This window comes from Delphinus delphis, chromosome 17 (genome assembly GCF_949987515.2).
Source record: "Delphinus delphis chromosome 17, mDelDel1.2, whole genome shotgun sequence".
NCBI lineage: Eukaryota > Metazoa > Chordata > Mammalia > Artiodactyla > Delphinidae > Delphinus > Delphinus delphis.
The window spans coordinates 38,670,625-38,696,930 of NC_082699.1; the positions used below are offsets into that span (position 1 = coordinate 38,670,625).

Genomic DNA, 26,306 nt, shown 5'->3' on the forward strand with positions numbered 1-26,306 from the left:
ACTTTGATTTCAGACTTCAGCCTCCAGAACTGTGAGACAATACATTTCTGTTTTTTTCAAGCCGTGTAGTTTGTGGCACTTGTTACAGCAGACCTAGGAAATGAATACAGAGTTAGGCAAACTGCCCATGATCCCAGGGAGGGTGATGGCCGAGGACACACCAGAACACAACCTTTGTGACTCCTACTCCAGGGTCTGTCCCCCATCCTGGGCTTTATTCCTCTGAGGCACCACAGCTAAGTTGTATGCATGTATGTTTTCTTACTTCTTGTTTTTGTTCCAGATTTCTATAATAATTTCCCTCAAATAGACTTCCCTTGTCTCCCCCTTTTTGTTTTGAAAAACTTTAGACAGATACATTGAAAGAATAACACAACGAACACACATATTCCCTACACCTACACTCACCAATTAACATTTTGCCATGTTTATTTCTCTCTTATTCTTTCTATGTTTACTTTTGTCTTGAGCACTTGAAAGTTTGCAGACCTCAGGACATTTCACATCTAAAATGTTTCATCATGTATCTCCTAAGAGCAAAGACATTCTCCTTCATAATGATCAGATTCAAGGAATTTAACACCAAAAGGATAATCAAATAAAGATTATATTCAAATTTCTCCAACTTCCCCCCAAATATCTTTTATAGATAGTTTTTTCCTTCTTCCCCTCCCCTTCCCTCTACTGTCCTTTCCTTCAGTTTCCTTCACCATCTTATCCTCCAGCTGCCAGGTCTCTTTCTCTTTTAATTGGGAGCATTTACCCACTTTTTTTTTTTATCTTTTCCAACATTACAATTTTGAAGAGTCAGAGCCAATTCCTAACAGAGTGTCCCACAATCTGGTTTTGTCTGCTTGTTTCCTCATGATTAGATTCAGGTTAACCATTCCTTGGTAGGAATATTACCCAGGTGAGGCTGTGCACTTCCCATGGCATCTCTGGCAGAACTTCATGGCGGTCAACAACGCCATCGCTGAGGATGTCGGGTTCGCTGGTGATGGTGGTACCTGTCAGGTCTCCCCACTGTAAAGTTACCATTTTTTTCCTGTTGTAATTAATGAATTATCTGCGGGGGATATATGAGAGAAGGCTTGTTCTTAACTACTTAATACAGTACATCCAGAGTAAACAACAAATGCTGACTTGGTATTAGATATCACTGCACAGCTGAAATGCAACACCTAACACGCCCTACTTGATTTACCACATGTTTTCCATAAGGGTTCTAGGGGGGTTAAGGTTAAAACTAACCCTCCTCCTTTACAAACCACCTGCCCACAGAAATCTGAAGGTCACTCTCATGGCTTCACCAGCACATATAATATTATCGAGGTTTTGGTCTCAGGCAAGATTTCTGACTCATTAAAATTTACATTGAAACTTAAGAAGGCATACCAAAAAAAGTTAACTATATCAAAGAGTAAAGCCCTAGGTAGATAACCCCAATGCTTAAAGCACAAAATTACATTAGGTAAATCAAAGGTTTGCTTCTCAGCATGTCAGCATCACGACAGCCCAAGTGTCACGGATAACATAGAGCTTATAAAATTACACTTGTGGCAGCGCGGTATTTTCCTTGTTGGCTACCACAAAGAACATGAACTTGAGAAAGCAGGACAAAAATAGATCTCCAAAGCCATGTCAATCATTTCTGAGAGGTCAAAACCCCTTGTGGCTTTAATTGCAAATTACTGCCTTGGTAATTAGTATAATAACACGAAAACACACCTAAATCTCTGAGTGAACATTAAGCAGGGTGATTATGACCCATCAGTCACCAAGGCCACCCTCAGGGCCTTCCTATGCCACCGGAAGTTTGGTTCTGCTGTGAATTCCTGTGGAGTTTTTTCTGTATTTGTTGCAGGAAGGGGGACGCCTTCCAGGGCCCAAGAGTGGGCTCTTGTCTAACACTCGGAAATGAATTGTCGGAGAAGACACATGTGCTGACAAAGCAAGAGACTTTAGTGGGAAGGAGCACCCGCGTGGAGAGCAGGAGGGAAAGGGAACCCAGGAGGACTGCTGTGCCACGTGGCTCACAGTCCCAGGTTTTATGGTGATGGGATTAATTTCTGGGTTAGTCTCTGGCCGATCATTCTGACTCAGGGTCCTTCCTGGTGGTGCACGCATGGCTCAGCCAAGCTGGATTCCAGCGAGGAGGATTCTGGGAGGTTGGTAGGACATACGGGCTGGCGTCTCCTTTTGACCTTTCCCGAATTCTTCTGGTTGGTGGTGGCTTGTTAGTTCCATGTGCTTACCAGGACCTCCTGTTGTAAAATAACTCATGCAAATGGTTACTGTGGTGCTGGCCAGGGTGGGCAGCTTCAGTCAGTGTTTCCCCTAACACATTGATTTCCCCACTGGATTGCAAGTTCCATGAGAACAGGGGCTTGGTCCTGTTTGCCCTCCAGTGTCCAGAACAGTGTCTGGTGCACATTGGGTGTCCAACAATTATTGGTTGAATGAAGGAATGACTCAGTACTCTTCAAGGTTAGGTCAGTTCAACATTTCTAAGCAAGAGATGTAACCTCATGACCTCTTCACCATCTTTTAACTTAATTACAAAATTTGCTGCTTGGGAGTGTGTGTAAAGGGCCCTTCTTAACTTCTCTATCTTAATCTCCAACAGCTTAGCTGGTCATTTCAGGGTGGACAGCACACCTCTGTGTGCCAGACCACATCACAATTCTATCCCTTGAGGCCATGTTTCCCTCTCTCTCTACCTCTCTCTCTCTCTCTCTCTCTCTCTCTCTCTTGCAAAGCAGGAACCAGGAAGGACATGGAATATTCCATCATCTCATCATCACTAGTGTGTTTATATTCTTCCAATATTCCATTGCTGAGTTGCTAAAGGTCATGGGGAGAGCGATGCCTGTGGATTGTTAATAGAGTGTATAATTTGCTTAAATAACATTTTTTCTGGGCTTCCCTGGTAGCGCAGTGGTTGGGAGTCCGCCTGCCGATACAGGGGACACGGGTTCGTTCCCCAGTCCAGGAGGACCCCACATGCCGTGGAGTGGCTGGGCCCGTGGGCCATGGCCACTGAGCCTGCACGTCCGGAGCCTGTGCTCTGCAATGGGAGAGGCCACAACAGTGAGAGGCCTGCGTATCGCAAAAAACAAAACAAAACAAAACAACCCACATTTTTTTCTGTACTTGATTTTGTCTAGAAATATTGTGACATACAATTTTGATTCATTTGCTTTAATATATGACAGTTAAGCAAAATAAATGATCTGCCCTATAAACATTATTTTGTTGTCATTGTTCATGTGCAGATGGAGGTTTCAAGGAAGCTGAAAGAATCAACCAGTACACATGTTCACTTGAATCAAGACCCTCCAGACTCAGAGATGGAAGACAGTGCAGAGCAGAGAAGGAGAGAAGGGCCAGGAGAGAGGCTCTCCTTTCAGGAGAAATAGCAATAATAAAAATTTAAATATAAGAATAGTAGTAGTTTGTGCTTGTTTCATGCTTACAACAACAGCCCTATGCAGTAAGACTATTATTCCCATTGTAGAGAGGCGGAAACTAAAGCTTAGCAAGGTTGTGACTTGACAGTAGTAAGGAGTGGGCAAGAATTTGAATCCTCTGACTTCAGAGGTTCTTACTTCACCACACACGGGGCTGCTTCCAAACGCACAGTATAAGAAGAGCTTGTTATTTGCAAGTGTTGTCTTGCAAATTTTCAAGGAAATCTTTGACCATTTCTTAAAGTATTTATGCTGGGAGGAACTAAGGGCAGATAAGTTCCTGTAAGATCACTGCCCCAGAGTTCACGTAGGGGAATCCCTACAAGTGTTCTTTTTAAATCTAATATCTTTTGATATTCAGCCCTTTTATCATCTTTGTCATTCTCTTTGAATCCCTCTTCAAAGATGAAACATTCTCTAAAATTATGGATATAGCTCAACTCCTGAGAGGCATCCATTTGCAAATAGATGAAAAGCTTTTCTACTGTAGGTGAGATGAACAAGGCAGACTGAAAATGTGACACGTTAAATATGCTACTGCCACTGACCTGCTCAGACACACAGATACAATGGCTCACTCTTTCTCCTGTCCCCTGGTGAAAAATTAGGGGAAATAAAGGGCCCGTATATATAAAGGTTATTTTTTAATCCAACACCTGGAAAGAAGTAGAAGGTTTACAATCATCAAGCTTAATTTTATCTAAACTTCTTAAGATTTTATGTGGGTGGGGGTGAGACGGGGGTGGGAATCCTTCTAAAACTAGTATTCATGTTGGCAACAGCGGCTTTCCAATGCTACAGTTCAAATTCTGCACCAGTGCAGGCACAGTGTTTTTCTCTTACACCTACCCTCCCCCTGCACTCCCCCAGACACATACTAGAAAAACATTCAAAACCAGTTTTAAAAAGCAAGTGGGGCTTCCCTGGTGGCGCAGTGGTTGAGAGTCCGCCTGCCGATGCAGGGGACACGGGTTCGTGCCCCAGTCCGGGAAGATCCCACGTGCCGCGGAGCGGCTGGGCCCGTGAGCCATGGCCGCTGAGCCTGCGCGTCCGGAGCCTGTGCTCCGCAACGGGAGAGGCCACAGCAGTGAGAGGCCCGCGTACCGCAAAATAAATAAATAAATAATAAATAAATAAAATTAAAAAATAAAAAGCAAGAGTATTTTTTTTCTTTCTCACAAATTAATTTCCCCTTAATGTAGATGTGGTTAAACCACTGACAAGCAAACAGCAGGAATGCCTTTATATGAGTGTATCTTTCTTCCAACCCCAGCACAGATATAACCATCCATAACAAGGGCTCCTAACCTTTTGGATTTCAAGGACCAATAAATGAATGAACACATGAAACTTTGGATGATCCAAGGTTGCCAAGTTTCAATTTGCAATGAAAGAAAACAAATAATAATACATATTACCACCATGAGTTCATAAAGCAAAGGACAACATAACAGGAGAAAGAATGTCAGTACATAATTGCAAAATAAAGAATTTGTTTTAATCTTAAAGTTAGCTTATGGAATTTAGTTTTATTCTCACTCTGCCACAAGTCAGTGAAAATTCTATCAGAGACTGGCACTGGTCCTGGGAGCAACATTTGGCCGCCACTGATCTAAAAGAGGTCTTTCCTGATTATCATCTCCCTCCACCACTGGGTGGAACTAATCCCCTTCTTTCTCCTCAAGCATTTTGTGAATACTTCTGCTATATCACACTGTTTCATAATTATTCCTTTTTTTTTTTTTTTTTTTTTTTTTGCAGTACGTGGGCCTCTCACTGTTGTGGCCTCTCCCGTTGCGGAGCACAGGCTCAGGACGCGCAGGCTCAGCGGCCATGGCTCACGGGCCCAGCCGCTCCGCAGCACGTGGGATCCTCCCGGACCGGGGCATGAACCCATGTCCCCTGCGTCGGCAGGCGGACTCCCAACCACTGCGCCACCAGGGAAGCCCTCATAATTATTCCTGTTAATATTTATCTAGCAGCTAGACCACAAGTTTTTAAAGGCACAAAGATTGTGTCTTACCCTTTTATCCACGTACAGAACATGGCACAAAACCTAGAACACAGTAAGCACTCTAAGAGAACTTATCAAATTAATTTGTACATAAGTCAGTCAAATGTAAAGAGAAAATTCTCTCCCTAGACAAAACTGACCATCTTATTTGCAAACTGGCATACCACAATAGGCCCTGGAGGGAGGTCCTAGAGGTATGTAAAGGAAGTTATAACAACATCAAATACCATTGGCACACAGCTACGGCTTGCAAATTTTAATTGAAGTTTAAATAATTAGTCAACACCATTGTTCTGAAAAACAATCTCGGCTAAGAAATTGGTTTAGGGTCGTGTTTAAACATGGAGAGTGACATTGATTTATACATACCTCAAATGAAAATGGAATTTCCTGATGCAGAACAGAGTAAGAATCAAGAGGTAGGGTAATAGCCAGCAGCAGATGAGATCCACTGTGTTCATTTATGCAGGTGGTTTATTGGTGAGTCATGGATCTGCGGTCTGAATACTGAACACTGACCCGGCAGTTTCCTAAACTCAGGAAAACAACATGTCCTAATTTATTACCCTGACATAATTTGGCCACAGATCAGCAATGCAGTAAAAATATATTCCATAAAAATATCTTTATGGATTTTCTCATTACATTGACAAATGAGGGGTGGAATCACCTTATGGGGGGCGGAATCACCAAAAACTTCTATCCTTTATACACATATATCTCCATGAAGCAAAGAACATAAAAAGGGGAAGGAATTAAAATGATAATCAATTGTTTCCTAGACTGTCTCTTAAGAAACAATTGACAAATTCAGAGGCTGTCAGCCTATACAGTGTTATGTTAGCTATTACTTTTCACTTCTTAGCGGTACCCAACAGTTAAATCATTTAGTGTTGTCCCATGGATCAAATTTAAATTTACCTTTAGCAGTGATTAAATAGTTATGAAGCTACACGAAGCTTTATGGATAAAATTGTGGCAGCATTGGCAACTGTAAGCGGGATCAGAGGAAGAAAACTGAAACCCAGAGCCTCACAGCTTGCTGTGCTCATTCACCTATTCTTCAGGCTAAAGAAATGAAAACAGCTCTGGGGGCCAAACTTGAGCATATCTGAATCCAGTGCTTTTGTAGAAGCAACATCATGCAGGCACAGCTACATTATTTCCTCACTGAGGCTGGCAGGCCCCAAGGATCCCACCCCTGGGACTCATGCCCTGTGGACTCCTTTCCAAACTTTACCAGCGTTGGTTTGTGTGACCAATAGGATACAGAAGTGATTGTACGTCACTTCTGAGATTAAGTCATAAAAGACTCTGCAGCTTCTGCCTCGAAGTCTCTCTCTTTGTCTCTCTCAGATCACTGGCTCTGGAAAAGCCAGCTCCTATGTTGTGAGCAGCCCTAAAGAGAGGCCTGTGAGGCAAGAAACTGAAATGTTCCGTGAACAGCCATGTGAGTGAATTGGAAGCAGTCTCCAGCCCCAGTCAAGCTTTCAGATGACTACAGCCCCAGCAGACAGCTTGACTGCAACCTTAGCAGCCACTGAGCTAGAGCCACCCAGCTAAGCCGCTCCCAGATTCCTGGCCCTCAGGAACCAAGTGAGAAAATATGTGTTTGTTGGTTTAAGCTGCTAATTTTGGAGGTGATTTGTTACTCAGCAATAGGTAACTAATACACCCACTGTGATCTTGGGTAAGTTAGATAAATTAATTGAGCCTCTGCTTCTTCATCTATAAAATGGGGACTGATATAAATAGAAATATATTTATACTTAATTTCCTTTGTTCCAGAACAAATTTAAGACTACTTTCAGGGATGCATAAAATATAAGGAAGCATAGATTAAAAGAGGAGGGAGGATAGAAAAACAACGATAGGGGAAAAATAAGAAATGGGAAAGAGATTAAAAAATAATACATTACGGGCTTCCCTGGTGGCGCAAAAAATAATAATAATAATAATAATAATACATTACACACATGTTAAAACTGGGCCACAATCTGACTCTGAAACTTAGCATAATTCCTCCAGCCTCCTCCTACCCCACCCCTACAAGTGCACCACACACACATAAGGTCAAATGTTAGCTCAGAGTCCAAAAACTTTAAAAAGAAACCCCCTTTTTTTTTTTTTTTTTTTTGCAGTACGTGGGCCTCTCACTGTTGTGGCCTCTCCCGTTGCAGAGCACAGGCTCCGGACGCGCAGGCTCAGCGGCCATGGCTCACAGGCCCAGCTGCTCCGCGGCATGTGGGATCTTCCTGGACCGAGGCACGAACCCGCATCCCCTGCATCGTCAGGCAGACTCTCAACCACTGCGCCACCAGGAAAGCCCAAGAAAATCCAATTATTGAAGAAACATATAATTATACTTAGTGCTAACATGGATGAGAATTTTCCTTGGGCACTCCCTAAAGCAGACACTGTATGGGGTACAGGCTCAGGCCTTCACACTCAGGGGTAATTTAAGGAAATGGGATGATGACACTATGTCTCGTATCATACCAGCCCATAGTGGGGCTTATACAACAGTGTCTGCTGTTACTACTGCCATTCAGGGCAGAGTTTTACCAGTACTACAGCTCATCTCTAAAAAAGGTTTTCCCTTCACAGCCTAATACTCTTGACTTTCCATCCTCATCAATATTAAAAATAGTCCTTTTTCCCCCACAAACTTAATGGAAACAGCTGTGGAAAATCCTGGATATTCCAAATAGTTTCTCATATTCCTTACATTGCAATAAGAAACGCAGTGGACATAAATGTCCACCCTCATGGTCACTCATGCTCAAAGCTTTGGGCCTCTTTGATACCCTCCCCTTTAAACACTTTCTTATTGACCTCACCACCAAGTCTTAATGTTTTCAGTAATGTCTCTTCCCATCTGACTCCTCCTTTATATTCTTGCTGCCACTGCCTAGCTCTGAGTTTTAATTCTTTACTGTCATATTTAGGCAATAGCCCTGTATTGGTCAGCTCGGGCTGCCATAACAAAATACCATAGACTCGGCAGCTTAAACAAAAGACACTAATTTCTCACAGTTTTGGAGGCTGGGAAATCCAAAAGCAAGGTACTGGCTGATTCTGTTTCCTGGTGAGGGTGCTTTTTCCTGGCTTGTAGATGGCCCCCTTCTCCATGTCTCCTAACATGGTAGAGGGAGAGAGAGGGGAAGAGAGAGAGAGAAATCTCCCTGGTGTCTCTTTTTATAAGGGAACTAACCCCCCACCCCCATTCATGAGGGCACCATCCTCATGATCTCATCTAAACCTAATCACCTCCCAAAGGCCCCACATCCTAACCCTTCACATTGGGGGTTACGGAGGGAGACACGAGAGGGAGGAGATAGGTGGATGTATGTATATGTATAGCTGATTCACTTTGTAATACAGCAGAAACTAACACACCATTGTAAAGCAATTATATTCCAATAAAGGTGTTAAAAAAATAAAAAAAAAGAATGGTGGGGGACATTTCAGTCCATAGTAAGTCTCCAGTCTTTCCCAGTAGAACCAAAATGAATAGGATTGTAAGAGCACTTTTTCTCTCTTCTTTCATCAGGATTTAGTCAAGTGTCAGCCTGGGTCCAGACTGCAGCATGAGAAAATCTGACATCTTTGATATTAAAGAACCCAAACGCCTGCCCCAACTCTCATTCCTGTTCTTCACCCAACATAGCTCTTCCACTCACATTTGCTCCCTCTTGTCTCTGGGCCTTTTCTGTACTGTGAAATCCAGAACGCAACACCACCACTCCCTTTCTGCAGCCAATTCCATCCTTTAAACCTAGTTGAAATCCTAGCTGAGAACTGAGAGTCTGAGTTGGAAGGACTCCAAAGGTTACTCTGTCCAACCCTCAGCCTCATTCATGCATCACCTATTCACCAACCCAACATTCATTTGGTAACTTCTAAGCCAGGTAAAAATGAATATGATAGATTCAGCCCCCAAAGAGGTCGCAGTTTGCACAGGGAGACTGGAATGCAAATGATTACAATGTAAGTACAATGTTCAAGACCTGAACAAAGTGCTTTGGGAGCACATTCTTTGACACTTGTCTAGATTCTACTTGAATACCTCCAGGGACAGGAAACTCAGCTCATTCCATTTCAGAAAACTATAACCAAATCAAGTTAGCACACTGAGTGTAAATCTAACTTCTACATATTTACTCTAGTTTTTTCAAACTCCAGAGGTTTCAAAGATAAATCTAGATTTCTTTTCGTATGTCTGTCACTTAGGTATTTGAAGACCATACCATAAATATCCCTAAATTTCTTACATGTTCTGATTCTAGGCTCTTCACCCTGTTGGCTGCCCTCCTCTGGCTCCACTGAAGATTTTTTATACCCTTCAAAGTTTGTTGGGGATTCACCAAGGTAAAATGGAGGGAGGCTATCCCCTCCTTAGTTCTTACCTTAATGCAAATTAAGATCACGTTTACCTTCTGTGGAGGGAAAATCAAAGTTTTCAGTGATTCTTTTTTTCTCCCTCATTCATCTAAGTGATCTCTCCTCTTGAATGGCTCATATTGGGGCTTGTTCATACTATCTTGTATTATCAGTTAATTTTTTTATGTCTAAATCTAAGCTCTCTACCTAAACAGAAGGATTCTTGGGGGGGGTAAGGATACTTTTATTATTCATGTTTTCCTTTAATAAGTATGTGAATGAATGAACAAGTGTTAAGGGAGAAAAGCCCTATGGTATGCAGAGCAACACCCCTTTCTAAAAGATGTCCACACCACAATCCCCAGAATCTGTGAATATGCTATGCTACATGGCACAGGGGTGATTAAGTATGCAGATGGGTTTATGGTTGTTGATGAACTGACTTTAAAGTAAAGAGATTATCCTGGATTATCACCCAGCAGGCCCAATGTAATCACAAGAAGGCAACAGAGATCACAGTGAGAGTGATCTGAAGATGCTACTCTCTCCCTTTGAAGATGGAGAAAGGAGCCATGGGTCAAGGAACTGCAGTAGCATTTCATCGCTGGCTGAGGCAAGAAAACAGATTCTCACCTAAAGCCTCCAGAAGGGAATGCGGCTCTGCTGACACCTTGATTTTAGCCAACTGAGACCCATTTTAGACTTCTGACTTCCAGAACTGTAAGCTATGTGTGCCATTTTAATCCACTAAATTTGTGGTAATTTGTTACAACAGCAATAGGAAATTCATTCAGGTGCTACTATTTTGTGCTATTTGCCAGCCATCATTTGGCATTTTCCTTTAGATTATCATTAATCCTTATAACGCTCTTTAGATTTTAAAAGTGTTGAAGCTATTGGGTAAATTTGGAAAGATTAGCCAGCTAGTAAGAAGCAGAGCTAGGATTTGAACTCTGGTGTCTCTGGCTCCAACTTATGCTTGTTTTACAAAACCACAATGCCTTCAGAAGGGATAAAATCACAACCCAGATATTGTACCTTAGTAACTCCCTAAACATTTTTTCTTAATATTTATTTATTTGGCTGTGCCAGGTCTCAGCTGCAGCATGCGGGGTCTTCGTTGCTGGTGTGGGATCTTTAGTTGCAGCATGCGAACTCTTAGTTGTGGCACGTGGGATCTAGTTTCCTGACCAGGGATCAAACCCAGGCCCTTTGCATTGGGAGCGTGGAGTCTTACCCAGTGGGACACCAGGGAAGTCCCCTAAATATTCTGATTAGACTTCCCGAGTCCATTATTCCTAGCAGAAACTGGATACATAATTCGATAGCTCTTATTAACATTCTTCCTCTGTCTTCTTTCTCTCCGTGAACTTTTCCCTCTCCTGTTGATATGCTTAAATGTAAAATATTGTAAACTGAACATATAGCTTTAAATAGATTAAATTGTTCACTTCATATCACATGTCCACTATAGTTTATTACTAGGATGTGAATTGAACACATTAGGTATTCATCTACAAATATTTATAATATCTAGTTTCCAAGGAAAACATGGTTTTATAGCTGATATCTTGGGGTAAGGGGTGCGGTGGCTTGAAGCAGGACCTTGGTCCTTGTCTTCTTTGAAGAAAGAATTCAGCAGAGACAGATTGTGAAGGAGATAAAGCATTTATTAGAAGCAAAGTACACGTGGAAGATCATACAGGTGGACTTGGAGTGAGGCACAGAATGGGGACGGCTTAGGTTGCTTATGTGGATACAGCCTTCCAGAGTGTCTCCGGCCAATCATCTCACTTGTGTCCATACTTGGCTGGACTCAGGGCCCTCCCTGGTACATGAATCTCTCGATCCAGATGGATTCCAGTGTGAAGGTTTCTGGGAGCTTGGCAGGACATACTATGGGTTGACACCCCTCCTTCCTTTGAACCCTGAGGACCTTCTCTATGCCTGTGTGGGCTAGGAAATCCCTTTGACCACAAGAATGTGAAAAATGTGGTCACTCTGTCTTTCACCCAGTCAGGGCCTGATGCTCCTGCAGGTGTCTTATCTCAAGGTGTTAGCAGGGGCCAGTTGTAGCTGCTCAGCCTGGGGCCCATCTATCTCCTACCTCGAAACTACAATTGTTTTTCCTGAAAAAACATAACCAAACACTTCAGTGCTCTGACAAGAATGGCCATTCAGTGGTGATACACTTATCTGTGCAAAATTTATTGCTGGTTACAGATACAATAACAAGGGTGGAAATTTTGCAATTATAAGGATATAGTTTATCCTCAAATCTATAATGAAAATGTGAAACTTTCTGTAGTTCCTCAATTATCACAATTCACCTGTTGCAACATGCTACTTTTGTCTCTACTTGAAACGAGTTCATTATTGATCACCTATTGTGTGCAGTGGTCACTATAACATAGTGCTTTAGAACGCAAGCTAAGATGCAAGGCAGATGATTGTACTACTTCCTACTTACGTAAGTAGTGCCAATCACCCTCAGCGAGACTCAAGTTTCCTCTCCTGTGAAATGGATATAATGGTGACACCTACCTCATATGAGAGTTATGAGGATATAATGAGACAATGCATTTAGAACAGGGGATAGTATAAAGTAAGCACTCACTACCTGTTAGTTCTCACTATACGCCAAGCTGTGGGTTTATATGGGTGTATAAAAGAGACAGGATCCCTGCCCTTAAGAAGCTTATACTCTTACAGTTCAGGTGTACAGGTAAGCAAAGAATTATAGTTTTTAAGAAGTGTGCAGATCAGCAGCTACTATTTTTGAGTTCACAGTGTGGGAGCTTCTGCGGAAGTCCGCATATTGGCGTGACCTGCTTCAGGGGCACTCATGCCCGGGCACCTGCTGTAAAGTGCTCTAGACCCACCCCAAGGTCTCAGTTCCCCTGAAACCCTTCACCTTTTACCCTCTGTATTCTGGAGAATTATCTACAGAATTACAAAAAGTAATGAATGAAAAAGTAATCCTGCCTGATTATCTGATGGCTGGAGAAGAATACCCCTTCCCCTAAACATATCATCCTTAATATTTAAAGACAGCACCATAAGCAGGGATTTCTGAAATAAAGCAACTCTAGATACCCACTTTTCATATTCTTTGTCATGTTAAATTAATGCACAGAAGCTTCCTCCTTCCCAGGAGATTTTTGTCCCTAATTCTGTAAGAGAACGATGATATATATATTTCCCTCAAACATACTACTGCCTCATGTATTCTGATGAGAATGGACTACTTTTAAAATATTAAATAAGACAAAACTGAATGCACCTATAACAGCCTCTGGCCCACAAGAAATGAGCCACATTACATGATCTGTTTCTTTCTTACAGATGATTTGTTGATCTCAGTGCATAACTCCAAATAATTTAATTTCAAAGAAGCAGTTCTCAACCCCAGGATGGTAATAAAACAGGTACCTATTGCTTACATAATTAGTAAGTACTTGCTGATTTCCTGTCCAAGACCTGGAGGAGTTAAAGATGAGTGTCTAGCAGCCTCTCTTCCCTCTAATCACTGATTTTGGCAAAGGCCATGGTAGTTCACCAGGCATCAGGCTGACAGCATCTCAGACCCACTTGCAGGTCTATTTTAAGCTTCCTGGCTGGCATCACTGAGATTCTACTGGACTATCTCCATGTGGTCACAGCTAACCTCCAATACCCCCAAGGGTTTTTATCATCCACCCACAAGAACACCAGGCCAATCTGGCTGAGCGCTTGCTCATCTCCAGGTTTATTCTAGGGCAAGAAAATGACTACATGTTAATGGTCTAATTCAGGAACTGTCTTTCATTTTTGTTATCACAAAAAACACTGTGTAGACAAAACAGGTACTTTTGTGCATTGCTTCCTTTGTACCATACTATTTTAGAAGCCCCTTCCTTTCTCCTTGCCTGCCCTTACAACAATCCTGTGTTGTTCAGTGCTACTTTTATCTACCTTCCAATGTCACAGTGTCAACAGGTGTTCTGGTGACTAAAACAGTCCGTGGGGTCAGAGCAGCAAACCCAAAGACCTTCCCTGGCCTTGGCCAGATGGCCATGTGATAAACAAACAGCACTTCTGAAGCAAGCCTATTTACTGGGTGGCCAAATGGAGCTCCATCTAGAGACAGGAAGAAAGCCAGGCCAGAGGAAAGACAAGATTGAGACACTAAAGAATCTCCCCCAGTGGTACAAGCAGTTGGTTCCTCTGCAGAAGTACTATGACTTTATTTAGAACATACTTATCACTGAATCATACAACTTTGTAGCTAGAGAACAAAACTTACACCTCTAAATGAGTTTATTTCAAAGCCATTACTTTGGGGAGCCTTTATTCTGACTCCAGAAATACTTTGGCATTGCCTTCAGTTCTCATGACAAATTCTTTTGACTATATTTACTGGTGGCGAATACCAATTTTTTGAGAGTGGGTGGTATTTTCAGAAATAGGTCATTCAGAACTATTAGCAGAAGGGAATCAATACTACTTTGGTATAAAAACCAAGGTGCTAGTTATAGTAAACTAAGTTGGAGTTTCCTGGGCAGATCCAAAAACAATTTGAAAAGGTAATTTAAAAAGTGCTCTGAATAATGGCAATGTTGGTGTGGAATAATGAGATACGCCACCAAGATGATCTGAAGAAGTCATTGATATGGATGTATATATTCTGGAGTCTCATGACTCTATTTTCACAATCACTAGGAAAAAGTTTATAGACAACAGGCAAGCCTAATGTAAACTTCATTTCTGAGTCCTCAGGCAGAAATTCTCAAAATAAAAATCCACTTACCTTCAATTACCTGGTCTCCATGTCTGCAACGTAGGGGCTAAGAGGCAGTGACATTCCTCATGTAAATAAATTACTTTAACCTGATTTCCTAAGGTTCTAAGAATCTCCAATCTATTAATATTATGACTTCTTAGTATCTAGCTGTAGAACATATTCCACTTGAGGGTCTGGGTTTCCTACTCGCTAGGAGTCCTTAATTAAAACAAACACACTCATCTGGACATGTCTATAATACTAATAATAGCTGATACTTATATAGCCCTTACTACCTGCTTGTACTTACTTAACATGATATGTATCAACTCAATACAACCCTGAGAGGTCAAAAAGTTTTAAAATATTACTATTTTTATTCCTATCTTACTTATGAAAGAACTGAGCCAGGAAGAGGTTGCCCAAGGCCACACAGTAAGCTGCAGAGCTGGGACTGGAACTCAGGCAGTCTATCTCCGGCTGTGCTCTTACTCACTTTGCTATATACCACCCTATACTGCCTCTATGAGACCACAGAAAACCAGATACATAAATCAGATACTCAATAGAATAAAGGACAATGAAAAATATTTACAAACTTGGGCTTCTCTGGTGGCGCAGTGGTTGAGAGTCCGCCTGCCGATGCAGAGGACGCGGGTTCGTGCCCCGGTCCGGGAGGATCTCACGGCCACTGAACCTGCGCTCCGCAACGGGAGAGGCCACAGCAGTGAGAGGTCCACGTACTGCAAAAAAAAAAAAAAATTATATATATATATATATATATATATATATATATTTACAAACTTATGGGATGCTCATTTGAGAAGTAGAAAGGAGGGGTGAAGTGAGGCAAGACCCATGTAAAATGGGATGAAGGCCACATAAAGATAGCCACAAGAGTTCCATGGGCAGCCTGGTGCTGGGCAAAAAGGCCCTCTAATTTATTTAGAGAATAGAGAAGGCAGTTGGAAAGACGTAGGAGTTATAAAGAACCAGTTCCTGGCACTGTTTTGTGTCTATAAAAATTTTCCTTTATTACATAAAAATCAGATAATGCAAATTAATAAAAACAAAACTCCACAATACTGTTAACATGACAGTTTTTATATCCAGCTCACATCACTTTTGAACTTTATTGGCTAGTAAGCAGACATGCTTAATAAATCAAAGTAAACTGTTTAACAGTAGGCGGGTTAAGTGCAATGATCTACCTGATACCATCTCCGAGGAAGCTTTTAGAAGTCACTATCAGTGACTCATTTCCCATAAAGAGGGGATTACGTGTGGACAGAAGGAAATGAAATAGCCCTTGACATGTTTTCCCTTTAACCCCAGGCTGCCAATACCACCCCAAATACAACTCGTCTCACAGAAGGGGAAACTGAGTCTTATGGAGCGGAAATGACTTGGATGAAAGTCCTGACACAAGAGTCCAGGGCTCTTCCCACTTCGTCACAAATGCAGACTGCATTCTACCCTTTTCCTTGTAACCATTCAGGGCAAGTAAGTCAATACTGATTTCAAAGCCCTTCAGAAAACGTGAGCACACACCTACTCTACAGGGGAAAGAATTCCTTCATCACAACTTCCTCTTGCTGCTGTTTAGACCGCCTTTCTCTCCCTGGGCCCTGAGAGGTGCCCAGAAAATGACAGAAAACATCCACGGCAACACTCCTAAAATCTGCAAAGTATCAAATGAATGAGGCCACAGATACTCCCGGGTTATCACGCCTTGTTATTCCAGGCAGGGGCGACTGCAGCGAATGCAGTTTCCCGTTGGGCAGGGAGCCGCCCCAACAGCCTAAACCTACGAAGCCCCGGCCCACTCGCAAGGCGCGGGGTAGGCTCGGCCAGCCCCCCGCCAGAGGCCAGAGATTCGCGGAAGCCTGCCCGGCAGGCAGAAACCGGTCCCGGGGCCCAGCTCGCTTGGGGATGCTGGTCCGGGCCAGACGCTTTCTCCAACCCGTTCCGCCGCCAACCCACTAACCGCGCGCAGCCCCACCCTCCACCAGGCAACCAGGCGCGGGCGCGGTCACGTGAGGCGGGCCCGCGGAACCAATGGGCACCTCGCGCGGAATGGAAGGGATTGTCTGACCCCCATGACGTCACAAAGCCGGCGGGGAGCGCGCCGCTCTTCCGCTCCCACGAGCCGGGCAGCGGCCTGCTCTCCTCCTCTCCGCCCACTCGCCACTGCGCAGCCAATCGGAAGGCGGGAAGAGCTCCGGCCCGAAAGTGTGGGCGGGGTAGGGTGGCTGCCCTGCGGGGCAGGGTCGCTGAGGGGGCCGGGCTGGGGCAAGGGGCCGAGCTACAGGGAGTTGCGCTGGGCTGCGTGGAAGGACCGCCCGGAGGTGCCGCCGCCGCGGCCGCCTCCTTGTTGAGAAGAAGCGGCTCCTCCCCTGCCGTGCCCGGTTCGTATTCCCTACTCCGGGCCCCGAGCCGGCCCTTCCGGAATCCTCCTCTACCAACCCAAAGTTGTGAGGGGGCGGCCGGCGCGCTTGGGGAGTGGCGGCCGCGGGCGTGCGGAGGGACTAACCCCGGAGCGCCAGGTGCGCGTGAGGGCGTCGGGGCCGCAGCGGGCGTGGCGGCGCTGGGGGCAGCCGCAGGCTCGGGGTGGTGGGCGGGCCCGCCGCGCCCGCTGTCAGCGCCGGGGGCGCCGTGGGGACCCGCGGGAGGGTGGGATCCCGGGAGGTGCGACGCAGGTGGCGCGGCGTCTCTGCCTGAGGGTTTCCCCTTACACACCTCGAGTCCAGGGTGATCCCACAGTCAGCCGCCGCGGGCCGACCCTCAGTTTTCAGGACTGAAGCCGGTGCGGCGTGGGCGGGCGGAGGATGCCGCGCGCCCGTGGGCTCCGCTCCCGGGCTGGATGGACGGGCCGGTCCCGGGGCGCGCTTCTGCGGGCGTTGGGGCCCCCGCCGCTTCCACTGTAGCTCTGCCTCTCCCGCGGGCTGGGTTGGTTTGTTTGGTTTCCTTCTTCTCCCCACCCCTTTTTTCCTCCTCCATCCTCTTCCCCCCTCCTAGCCCCATTCACCCGCCTGGGGCGAGACCTCGCCCCTCCTCCGCTCCCGCCTCCCCTGCCGCCGCCTCCTCTAATGAGCATCTCTGCCTTGCTTTCAATGGGCCGGTGCTGCTGTCGCTGCTGCTGTCCGCGCGGGTTGTGGATGTTGTCGGCTCCGTGTTGTGATGACAGGAGAATGTGTGTGTGTCCCGGGCCCAGACGAATTGGTAGGTATTCACTTAACTACCTGCGTTGGGTACCCAGGAAGGATGTTGACTGATTTTGTGTGTGGATGGTTTTAGGTGGGTCGGCGTGGAATTAAGAGGTGAGATAGATAGCTTTGATGCCTTAGTGAGTGCAATTTTCAGGTAGGGACAAAGGAAACTAATCAAACAAGTGCTGGCTTAGGGCTTCGTGTCTTCCGAAGGCAACCGGTTTCTTCATTCATGTAGAGATAACAGGAGCTGTGAAATGTCTAGACATTAACCAAAAATGCTGAAAAATCGCAGAGAGTCTTTATGCAGGGTGTTTAATGCAATCAAATTACGTAAACTGGGGTTCTGACACATTTAATGGTTAGTATAGCATTTTTTTTTCGTTTACACCAAAATTTTTGCAAACCTAAAGAGCTCTGGAGTCGGTACAGTAATTGCATTCTCTAATTTCTTCTGCGAGTTTATTGATGAAGTTGAATCATTTCTTGGCACAAACTCTGTTGAGCACATCAGTAAGAATGGATGGATCTCTTTCCTGTTGCTGGTTACAGCTCATCTTTCCTTATTAGTCGTGGGCAAAATTGGCAAAATCTGCCTAAGACTAAGATGCTGAATATAAGGTGGCTAAGTCTGGATCATGGGATAGGACCTTTTAAGTGAAATTGTGGCCAGAAATAACTGGAAAATTTGACAGTGCTTCAGTTTACCACAACTGAACCTTGCTGCGGTTCTTCCTGCCTCATCAAGAGCCGTCTACTTCATTAATTTAGCAAGTTTGTCGACAAAAGTTTTGATTTCATGGGGTTTTGTTGTTGAATCACAGGATATTCAGAAGGATACTCACAGAGTTTTTTGAATGCTCCCTTAATGGTTTATGAAAGCATTTGAAAGTACTTCGACTTCTAGTAGTAACTGGTCTGATGGAGAGAGTATGTTACTTGTACTGGTGGTGATAGAATGTTCATTAATCACAGAGTAGGTAACTTCCCTAAGAATTTGACTTTTGGAGGCAAGTTGGGAGTCAGTCCATATGCTAAGCCCCTGAGTAACTGAAAGATAGAGTTAATAAAATTCACTCTCTGCTTTTTTGTTTTTAATGTTGAGAATTTATGCCTGAAGGAAAAATGTATGTTAGAGTGCTTGCTGTTTGAATTTACGTATTATTCAAAGCATCTGCTGCATGAGTCGGTTCTTTTTGCCACAATAGTTCATTTTGCAGTCAATTTCAAAAGCAGGAGGATTGTCAAAGCAAAGGAATTTAAGGAAAGTGTGGGTTTCCTAGACTTGTTATTCCTTGATCAGACACCATATAGCCAAATCCTGGTATGCATCTATCTGTGAAAACCCCCCTCCAAACACACACACACACACACACACACACACACACACACACAGTGCTTTGATTCAATCTACATTCCATACAGAAATACACGTTTTTCCCTCTAAGATTCTTAAGTTTTAAAGTAAGCATAAATGCAAACGTATATAAAGTTACAGAGAAAATTTATTTTCATTAAGATTGGTGTCTGTTTACATTTTTAATAACAGAAAAAATCTTTATACAAAGCATGAAATAAGTTAATGTGCTTTCTGCATACAAACCTAGCAAGAGATATGATTCATATCTAGAAGCCAGTGTCATGTGGCCCCACATTTGAGCACATCTCCTGGCTCAGTCATGTACACTTAACCTTTGGATGACTTTCAGGTATTCAGTTTGAAGTGCTGTTAGTTAAGTGGTTAGTCTTGATAGATTCCTGTTCTTCTGGAATTTCTGTTTTTCATGACTGCCTTTCAGAATACTTATTTAGTTATTGATTTTATTTCCAAAATTCTAATCATTTCCTTCTATTGCCTAATCTTGTCCTCAATTTTGTAAACAAATCCCTTCTTAAATACTGTAGTTAAAATAACGGTACTTTCTATCACATGCAAAAGGAGTTCTATATGACTGGCTTATACAGCACTTATTACAGAAGCAAATTCTCTGTTTTCTCTGCCCCCTTCACCGCATTCCACTTATCTTTTTTCTAACCGTGTTTCAAAAGAGGGTGCGTGAAAATAATGTAATATATTCTAACACTCTCTATGATATTTGTAAAATGTTTTCTTAATGTGTTCAACCTTAGGAAGGAATAGTTGATATTCAGACTCAGATGGTTTTATATTCCTTATTCCCTTTTGTTTACTGCATTTGTTTTCTTATTTAAAATATAAAGCCTGTTTATTTATAGGCCAGATGAATACTTTGATGCAATACCTCAAGAATTCAGGGGAAATATATGTTACAAGAGGGATTCTCTTCTTGTAAAAATTACCTGAATTAATGATACATGTTTATTAAATTTTCTAGATAAATGCCCAGCAAAATGTTTTCAGTGTCACATAGTAAGTGACATGATTTTGGTTTATTCATGATTATAATGCTCTACCTTTTTTAGCCAAACCTTAGACCATTAGACTACTATTTCACTGTTTATTAATTTCCAAGTGCAAATAGATAACTTTCTTATAAAATGTAAGACAAAATATTTTTCTAGGGGTGAATTCTACTTGGGATCCATTGTAGACGAAAATCATATTTCTGTAGCTTTCTTTCATGGCTGATAAGCAGAGGAAAACGGTAGCAAGTAAATTAAATTCCAGAACTGCGACCATTTATGTTATTAACAGAGTTTTAGAGCTGCTAGAATACTTAGTTTTTTTTTTTTATCGCAAAGAATACACTAAAATTAAACAACAAATAAATGAACCCTGCATTTAATATCAAAGCCTCACTTCAATGCACACTTTTTATAAAGGCACAGAGTCCAGGAAGCGTGCTCAGATAGCATCTGCTCTGATGTGTTCACGTACAGCTTAGGAAAGCAAGGCTCAAAGCGGTGATCCAGCTTTTCCAGGATTATGTGGTGAATTGGTGGCAGACCTATGTCCCTAAACCTGCCAAATTGGCACAGTGGTCTGGAGAAACATTGTTTGCAAGACCATCTACTAGGATGCAGGGAGGGCATTTTGGAGCTTCTATTTTTATTCATTATGTAAAATTTTTCTTGTACAGGTTATAATGAACATGATATTAATGTAGTAGCATACGTATATAACTTACAAATAATTCATGAATACACACAGGTTGGGGCTGCATCCCAACACTTTTATAGTAGTAGCCATGTGTATCAAATGCTAACAATCGACCACTGGTCTAGAAACAGGATCTTCATAAATGGGAGAAGTCCCTGTGCAATTTGGGAGATCCACGGCCTTTTTTAAGGATAGGGAGAAGGGTGATTGGCCAGGTAGACTGCCACTGCATAATGTTATATAACCTTCGTCTCCTCCACTCTCCCCAGCCAGATCTATTGTACATTCTGCACAGTTTGTGCTGCACAAAGAAATACAAGGAAGAGAGAAAAGTAAAGCTCGACGACAGTTCAGTCCTGGCTCCATAAGTGATTGGGAGGTGTGCTTAACAGAGTATATCCTGTAGAAATAGTACATGATATGTGTGTAAAATGTAGTGCCTTAGGAGGCACAGGGAGCCTGTAGATTCACCTGCTAAACATTTGTTATGAAAGCAAAAATAGATTAAGTAATCAGAATGTAACTTTTGCTGTCTAGGAATCCCAGTCAGAAGTTCCAGCCTGCCGCTGTTCTCTGATGCCATGCCAGCACCAACTCAACTGTTTTTCCCTCTGATCCGTCACTGTGAACTGAGCAGAATCTATGGCACTGCATGTTACTGCCACCACAGACATCTCTGCTGCTCACCCCCGTACATTCCTCAGAGTCGCCTGAGATACACACCCCATCCGGCATATGCTACCTTTTATAGGCCAAAGGAGAGCTGGTGGCAGTACACCCAAGGAAGGAGATATGCTTCCACACCACAGAAATTTTACCTTACACCTCCACAAGTCAACAGCATCCTGAAAGCTAATGAATACAGTTTCAAAGTGCCAGAATTTGATGGCAAAAATGTCAGTTCTGTCCTTGGATTTGACAGCAATCAGCTGCCTGCGAATGCACCCATTGAGGACCGGAGAAGTGCAGCAACCTGCTTGCAGACCAGAGGGATGCTTTTGGGGGTTTTCGATGGCCATGCAGGCTGTGCTTGCTCCCAGGCGGTCAGTGAAAGACTCTTTTATTATATTGCTGTCTCTCTGTTACCCCATGAGACTTTGCTAGAGATCGAAAATGCGGTGGAGAGCGGTCGAGCACTGCTCCCCATTCTCCAGTGGCACAAGCATCCCAATGATTACTTCAGTAAGGAGGCGTCCAAATTATATTTCAACAGCTTGAGGACTTACTGGCAAGAGCTTATAGACCTTAACACTGGGGAGTCGACTGAAATTGATGTTAAGGAGGCTTTGGTTAATGCTTTCAAGAGGCTTGATAATGACATCTCCTTGGAGGCTCAAGTCGGTGATCCCAATTCTTTCCTCAACTACCTGGTGCTTCGAGTGGCATTTTCTGGGGCCACAGCTTGTGTGGCCCATGTGGATGGTGTTGACCTTCATGTGGCCAATACTGGTGATAGCAGAGCCATGCTGGGTGTTCAGGAAGAGGACGGCTCTTGGTCAGCAGTCACTCTATCTAATGACCACAATGCTCAGAATGAAAGAGAAGTGGAACGCCTGAAATTGGAGCACCCAAAGAATGAGGCCAAGAGTGTGGTGAAACAGGATCGGCTGCTTGGCTTACTGATGCCTTTTAGGGCTTTTGGAGACGTAAAGTTCAAATGGAGCATTGACCTTCAAAAGAGAGTGATAGAATCTGGCCCAGACCAGCTGAATGACAACGAATATACCAAGTTTATCCCTCCTAATTATTACACACCTCCTTATCTCACTGCTGAGCCAGAAGTAACTTACCACCGATTAAGGCCACAGGATAAATTTCTGGTATTGGCGACTGATGGATTGTGGGAGACAATGCATAGGCAGGATGTGGTTAGGATTGTGGGCGAGTACCTAACAGGCATGCATCACCAACAGCCAATAGCTGTTGGTGGCTATAAGGTGACTCTGGGACAGATGCATGGCCTTTTAACAGAAAGGAGAGCCAAGATGTCATCGGTATTTGAGGATCAGAATGCAGCAACCCATCTAATTCGCCATGCTGTGGGCAACAACGAGTTTGGGGCTGTTGATCACGAGCGCCTCTCCAAAATGCTTAGTCTTCCTGAAGAGCTTGCTAGGATGTACAGGGATGACATTACAATCATTGTAGTTCAGTTCAATTCTCATGTCGTAGGGGCATATCAAAACCAGGAATCGTGAGTGGATCTTACCCTGGCAGTTCTCACATGAAATAGATTTAAAGAGCAGATAGATTTTTAAAAGATACTAATATAGTAAACATTTCCAGTGGGTCATTCTAAGCATTTCCCCATTTGATACTCTAGTCAGCCAAGTAGTCCAAGTTGACTTTGTAGCCAGGTGGCAGGATCCTGAGTCTCCTTCTGCTTAGCTCGGACCTCACAGCACTTGCAGTTGAGGCACGTCAGTTCCTTACTGCAGATGTCTTATGACATTGGCTTCTTTTTTCAACCTGAGAAAATCAGGATGACCTTACAAACAGGATCTTGAATAGGCCCAAAGCAAGGAACTTGCTGGGCATATTCTCTTGGTAAAACGAAAAAACGTTATTCACACCTGCAGACCCCTTTCATCACCAAGATTCCACTGTACATGAGAACATTTATTTATTGCATGATCTCCTAGATATACAGCCTATGCATTATTCATATAACTTTATTTTAACCTGAAGTAGTTTTCAAATCCAGTGCTTTAAGCCATAAAGGACCGAGAACCAAGTAATCTGAATTTGTAAGTGTGTGTGCTTATTTGACTGGAATCCTGCTTAAATGGAAAAACAAACGCTACCCCCTTCCCCACCCCTGATTACCTAATGTGATTGAAACATTTTCTATCTTGCCACACACTTGAAGACAATAAAGGTATTTAGTTTTATCTACTCTTATTGATGTTAAATAAAGGAAAAATAATTTTTTCAGTTTATATTAATGAAAAGCTTTATTTAGTTTGAAATAAAAGATCCAGAATGAAGAGAAGAGACTGATATGTTCAATTACTGTCATCTGCAGCCACCAGCACGTCACTCTTACCATGTAATCCCCCGAAGCGTGGCATGCTGTGTGTGCTGGGTAGACTGCTGCTGGGAAATCATACTTCTAATTTAGTAGTGATAATAATTTTCATCACTTTTGGACTTTTAAGGATGACACATATAAAATAAATTTAAATATATAATTTTGGGGAGTAAGGTTTAATATTACCTTCGGGTGCTGAAATGAGGAGGAAGTTTTTTGTTTTTCCCCACTTAGATGTAGGTCAATTAAAATAATTGGTTTAAAAATTACTAAATGCTTTAAACATATTGCAGCTTATAAATAGGAATGTTAAGATATATACATGAGAAATTTTTAAAGGTAACTATTGTGCATGCCTCATGCTTAATGGAACACTTAGCAGCATCAAGTATTGTTTGCAGCAGTCGCCATAATTATATGCAGTCTCTTCCAATGCTGTATCAAAGTAAATGAAAATAAATATATTCAAATTGGCTTTTTGGGAGCTTATTTAATATGCATCAAATGGCATTTTGTTCCCGTGTTTAATGGTGATCCATGTACAGCTGTGCATATATTTTCATCACTTATTGTAGCATCACTGATAAAAGAATGGCTATGACTATGTTTGATTTTCACATAGATTTTAATACAAAACATGATCAGTTTTCCCTTGTGTAATTAGCTGAGGGGTGTTTAGGTCCTTTCGGATTTCTGTAGAATATGAACTAGATATCCAAGGACTCCCTCTGGACTGTGGACACTGAAGCAAGGTAGAATTGGCTGCAAAATTTGTTCCAATTGAAAATAGACTCAGGAAGATTGCAGCTCAGAAGACCATATGTTTGTTTTCTGAGGTCTATTTTTTTTCCTTTTTTTTTTTTCCTTTTTTTTTTTTCCTTTTTTTTTTTTCCCTTGAGTCAGCTTGGAACTTTCCTCCCAGGCAGTATTTTGGAGGGGGAAAAGCTATTGTACTATATACTTATTTATAAGTGTTTTGACAGAGACTTCATCTTTTAATGAAATATATGTAGAATGCAGTAGCAGTTAAAACTAATTTTCAGGCTACTATTTGAATTTCTCTTGAACACCACCACTAAAGAGTTCCACATTATCTTATACTTAGTAAAGTCTCGTCTCTATGTAGTACAGTATATATAAATTTGGTTTCCCATGGTCATGATCAAGATAGTAATTCTTATTATTACACAAGAAACTTGGTCTGCAGTCCAAAAGCCTGTCTACTCTCTATAGAAGTGAAAATGCAGTGTGGAGTTAACAGTATGGAAATGAAAATAATGAAAATGAAAATAATTGGATGTTAGAAATATGAATATTATCATCTAAAAAAAGTTGAGATTTTATTATAATTGGTTGTCACTGTGATTTGATATCTAGAATTAAAGAATATGTGTAAACTTTCATGGTATTTAGCCTTAAACTTTTTTTAATTTATACTTTCTAACATATGTATCAACTTCTGTATTTAGTCAGTGGCTCATGGTATTTATAATACGTCCTTAGCTAGTTAAATGGGATGGTGGTATGGTACACAGTACTTGGGGAAAACAACTGTCTTGTATCTGTGTGAAGAAATGTGAAAAGTTCATATATAATATAGAGAATGGTCAGAGAAATGCCCACAGTGAATTAAAGCTTCATATCTGCTTTCTGAATGACCTGTGTTGGTTTTTAATTAATAGTAAGATTCATTAGATGCTTTCTGTGGGGGTAGATTATACTTAACTTTAGGATCCTCTAGATAGATAGTACTTAAAAAACAAAAAACGAGGGTATAGTTTACATTCAGTAAAATGCACAGGTTTTAAATGTGTAGTTTGAGTTTTGGTAACCACAACCCCAATAAAGATACAGAACTTTTCCATTACTCCAGCAGAAAATTCCCTCATGCCACCTTCCAGTTAATCCTTCCCCACAAAACTATTGTTCTGACTTCTATCACCATAGATCGGTGTTACTTGTTCTAGAAATTCATACAAATGAAATCATATAATATGTACTCTTTTGTATCTGACGGTTGTTCATTTTTTTGAGGTTCATTTATGTTGAGTGTATTCATAGTCTCTTCCTTATTACCAAGTAGCATTCCATAGTATGAATGTATCACAATTTATCCATTGTTGATGGGCATTATTAGCCCCCTTCCTCTCCCCTTTTAGAGCTAACTTTTAGGTTAGCAATTCCCAGGGATATTATTTGGTTGAAGTATAGATTTAACATTGCAGATGTGATTGATTACAGGTGAGTTTTATGTTCCGTACCTTAATGCTAGGACTTTTTAAAAAATGCCCTTTAAACAAGTGATGAAAATGTTTCATGGTGAAAAATTTGGAGGGATTAGGGAGTGGTCCTTTGCTA

At 42.4% G+C, this 26,306-nt stretch overlaps 1 protein-coding gene and 1 long non-coding RNA gene across 5 annotated transcripts; one reads left to right on the forward strand and one right to left on the reverse strand.

Moving 5' to 3' along the window:
* Positions 1-478: 478 nt before the first annotated feature.
* Positions 479-17,562, reverse strand: LOC132413133 (uncharacterized). 2 transcript variants are annotated; one of them, XR_009516616.1, is made up of 4 exons: positions 17,369-17,562; positions 15,229-15,372; positions 5,854-6,014; positions 479-1,066 (listed from the first exon to the last, which is right to left on the reverse strand). It is a non-coding gene; the product is annotated as an uncharacterized lncRNA (long non-coding RNA). The 2 variants fall into 2 exon arrangements; XR_009516615.1 differs by lacking the exon at positions 479-1,066 and adding an exon at positions 1,760-2,264.
* Positions 16,873-25,603, forward strand: PDP1 (pyruvate dehydrogenase phosphatase catalytic subunit 1). 3 transcript variants are annotated; one of them, XM_059994901.2, is made up of 3 exons: positions 16,931-17,037; positions 17,817-17,851; positions 21,455-25,603. In XM_059994901.2, exons 2-3 carry the CDS (start codon positions 17,821-17,823, stop codon positions 23,113-23,115), a joined length of 1,692 nt encoding a protein of 563 aa, XP_059850884.1. In that variant the 5' UTR covers positions 16,931-17,037; positions 17,817-17,820; the 3' UTR covers positions 23,116-25,603. The 3 variants fall into 3 exon arrangements, with proteins under 3 accessions (XP_059850882.1, XP_059850884.1, XP_059850881.1); XM_059994899.1 differs by lacking the exon at positions 17,817-17,851 and having other exon boundaries at positions 16,873-17,037; XM_059994898.1 differs by lacking the exons at positions 16,931-17,037; positions 17,817-17,851 and adding an exon at positions 17,141-17,175.
* The last annotated feature ends 703 nt before the right edge of the window (positions 25,604-26,306 follow it).

Coding starts and splice junctions, on each gene's coding strand:
- PDP1 (XM_059994901.2), top strand. CDS start 17,821: ATGTGTGTGTGTCCCGGGCCCAGACGAATTG. Junction 17,852..21,454: donor TCCCGGGCCCAGACGAATTG/GTAGGTATTCAC, acceptor TTTGCTGTCTAG/GAATCCCAGTCAGAAGTTCC.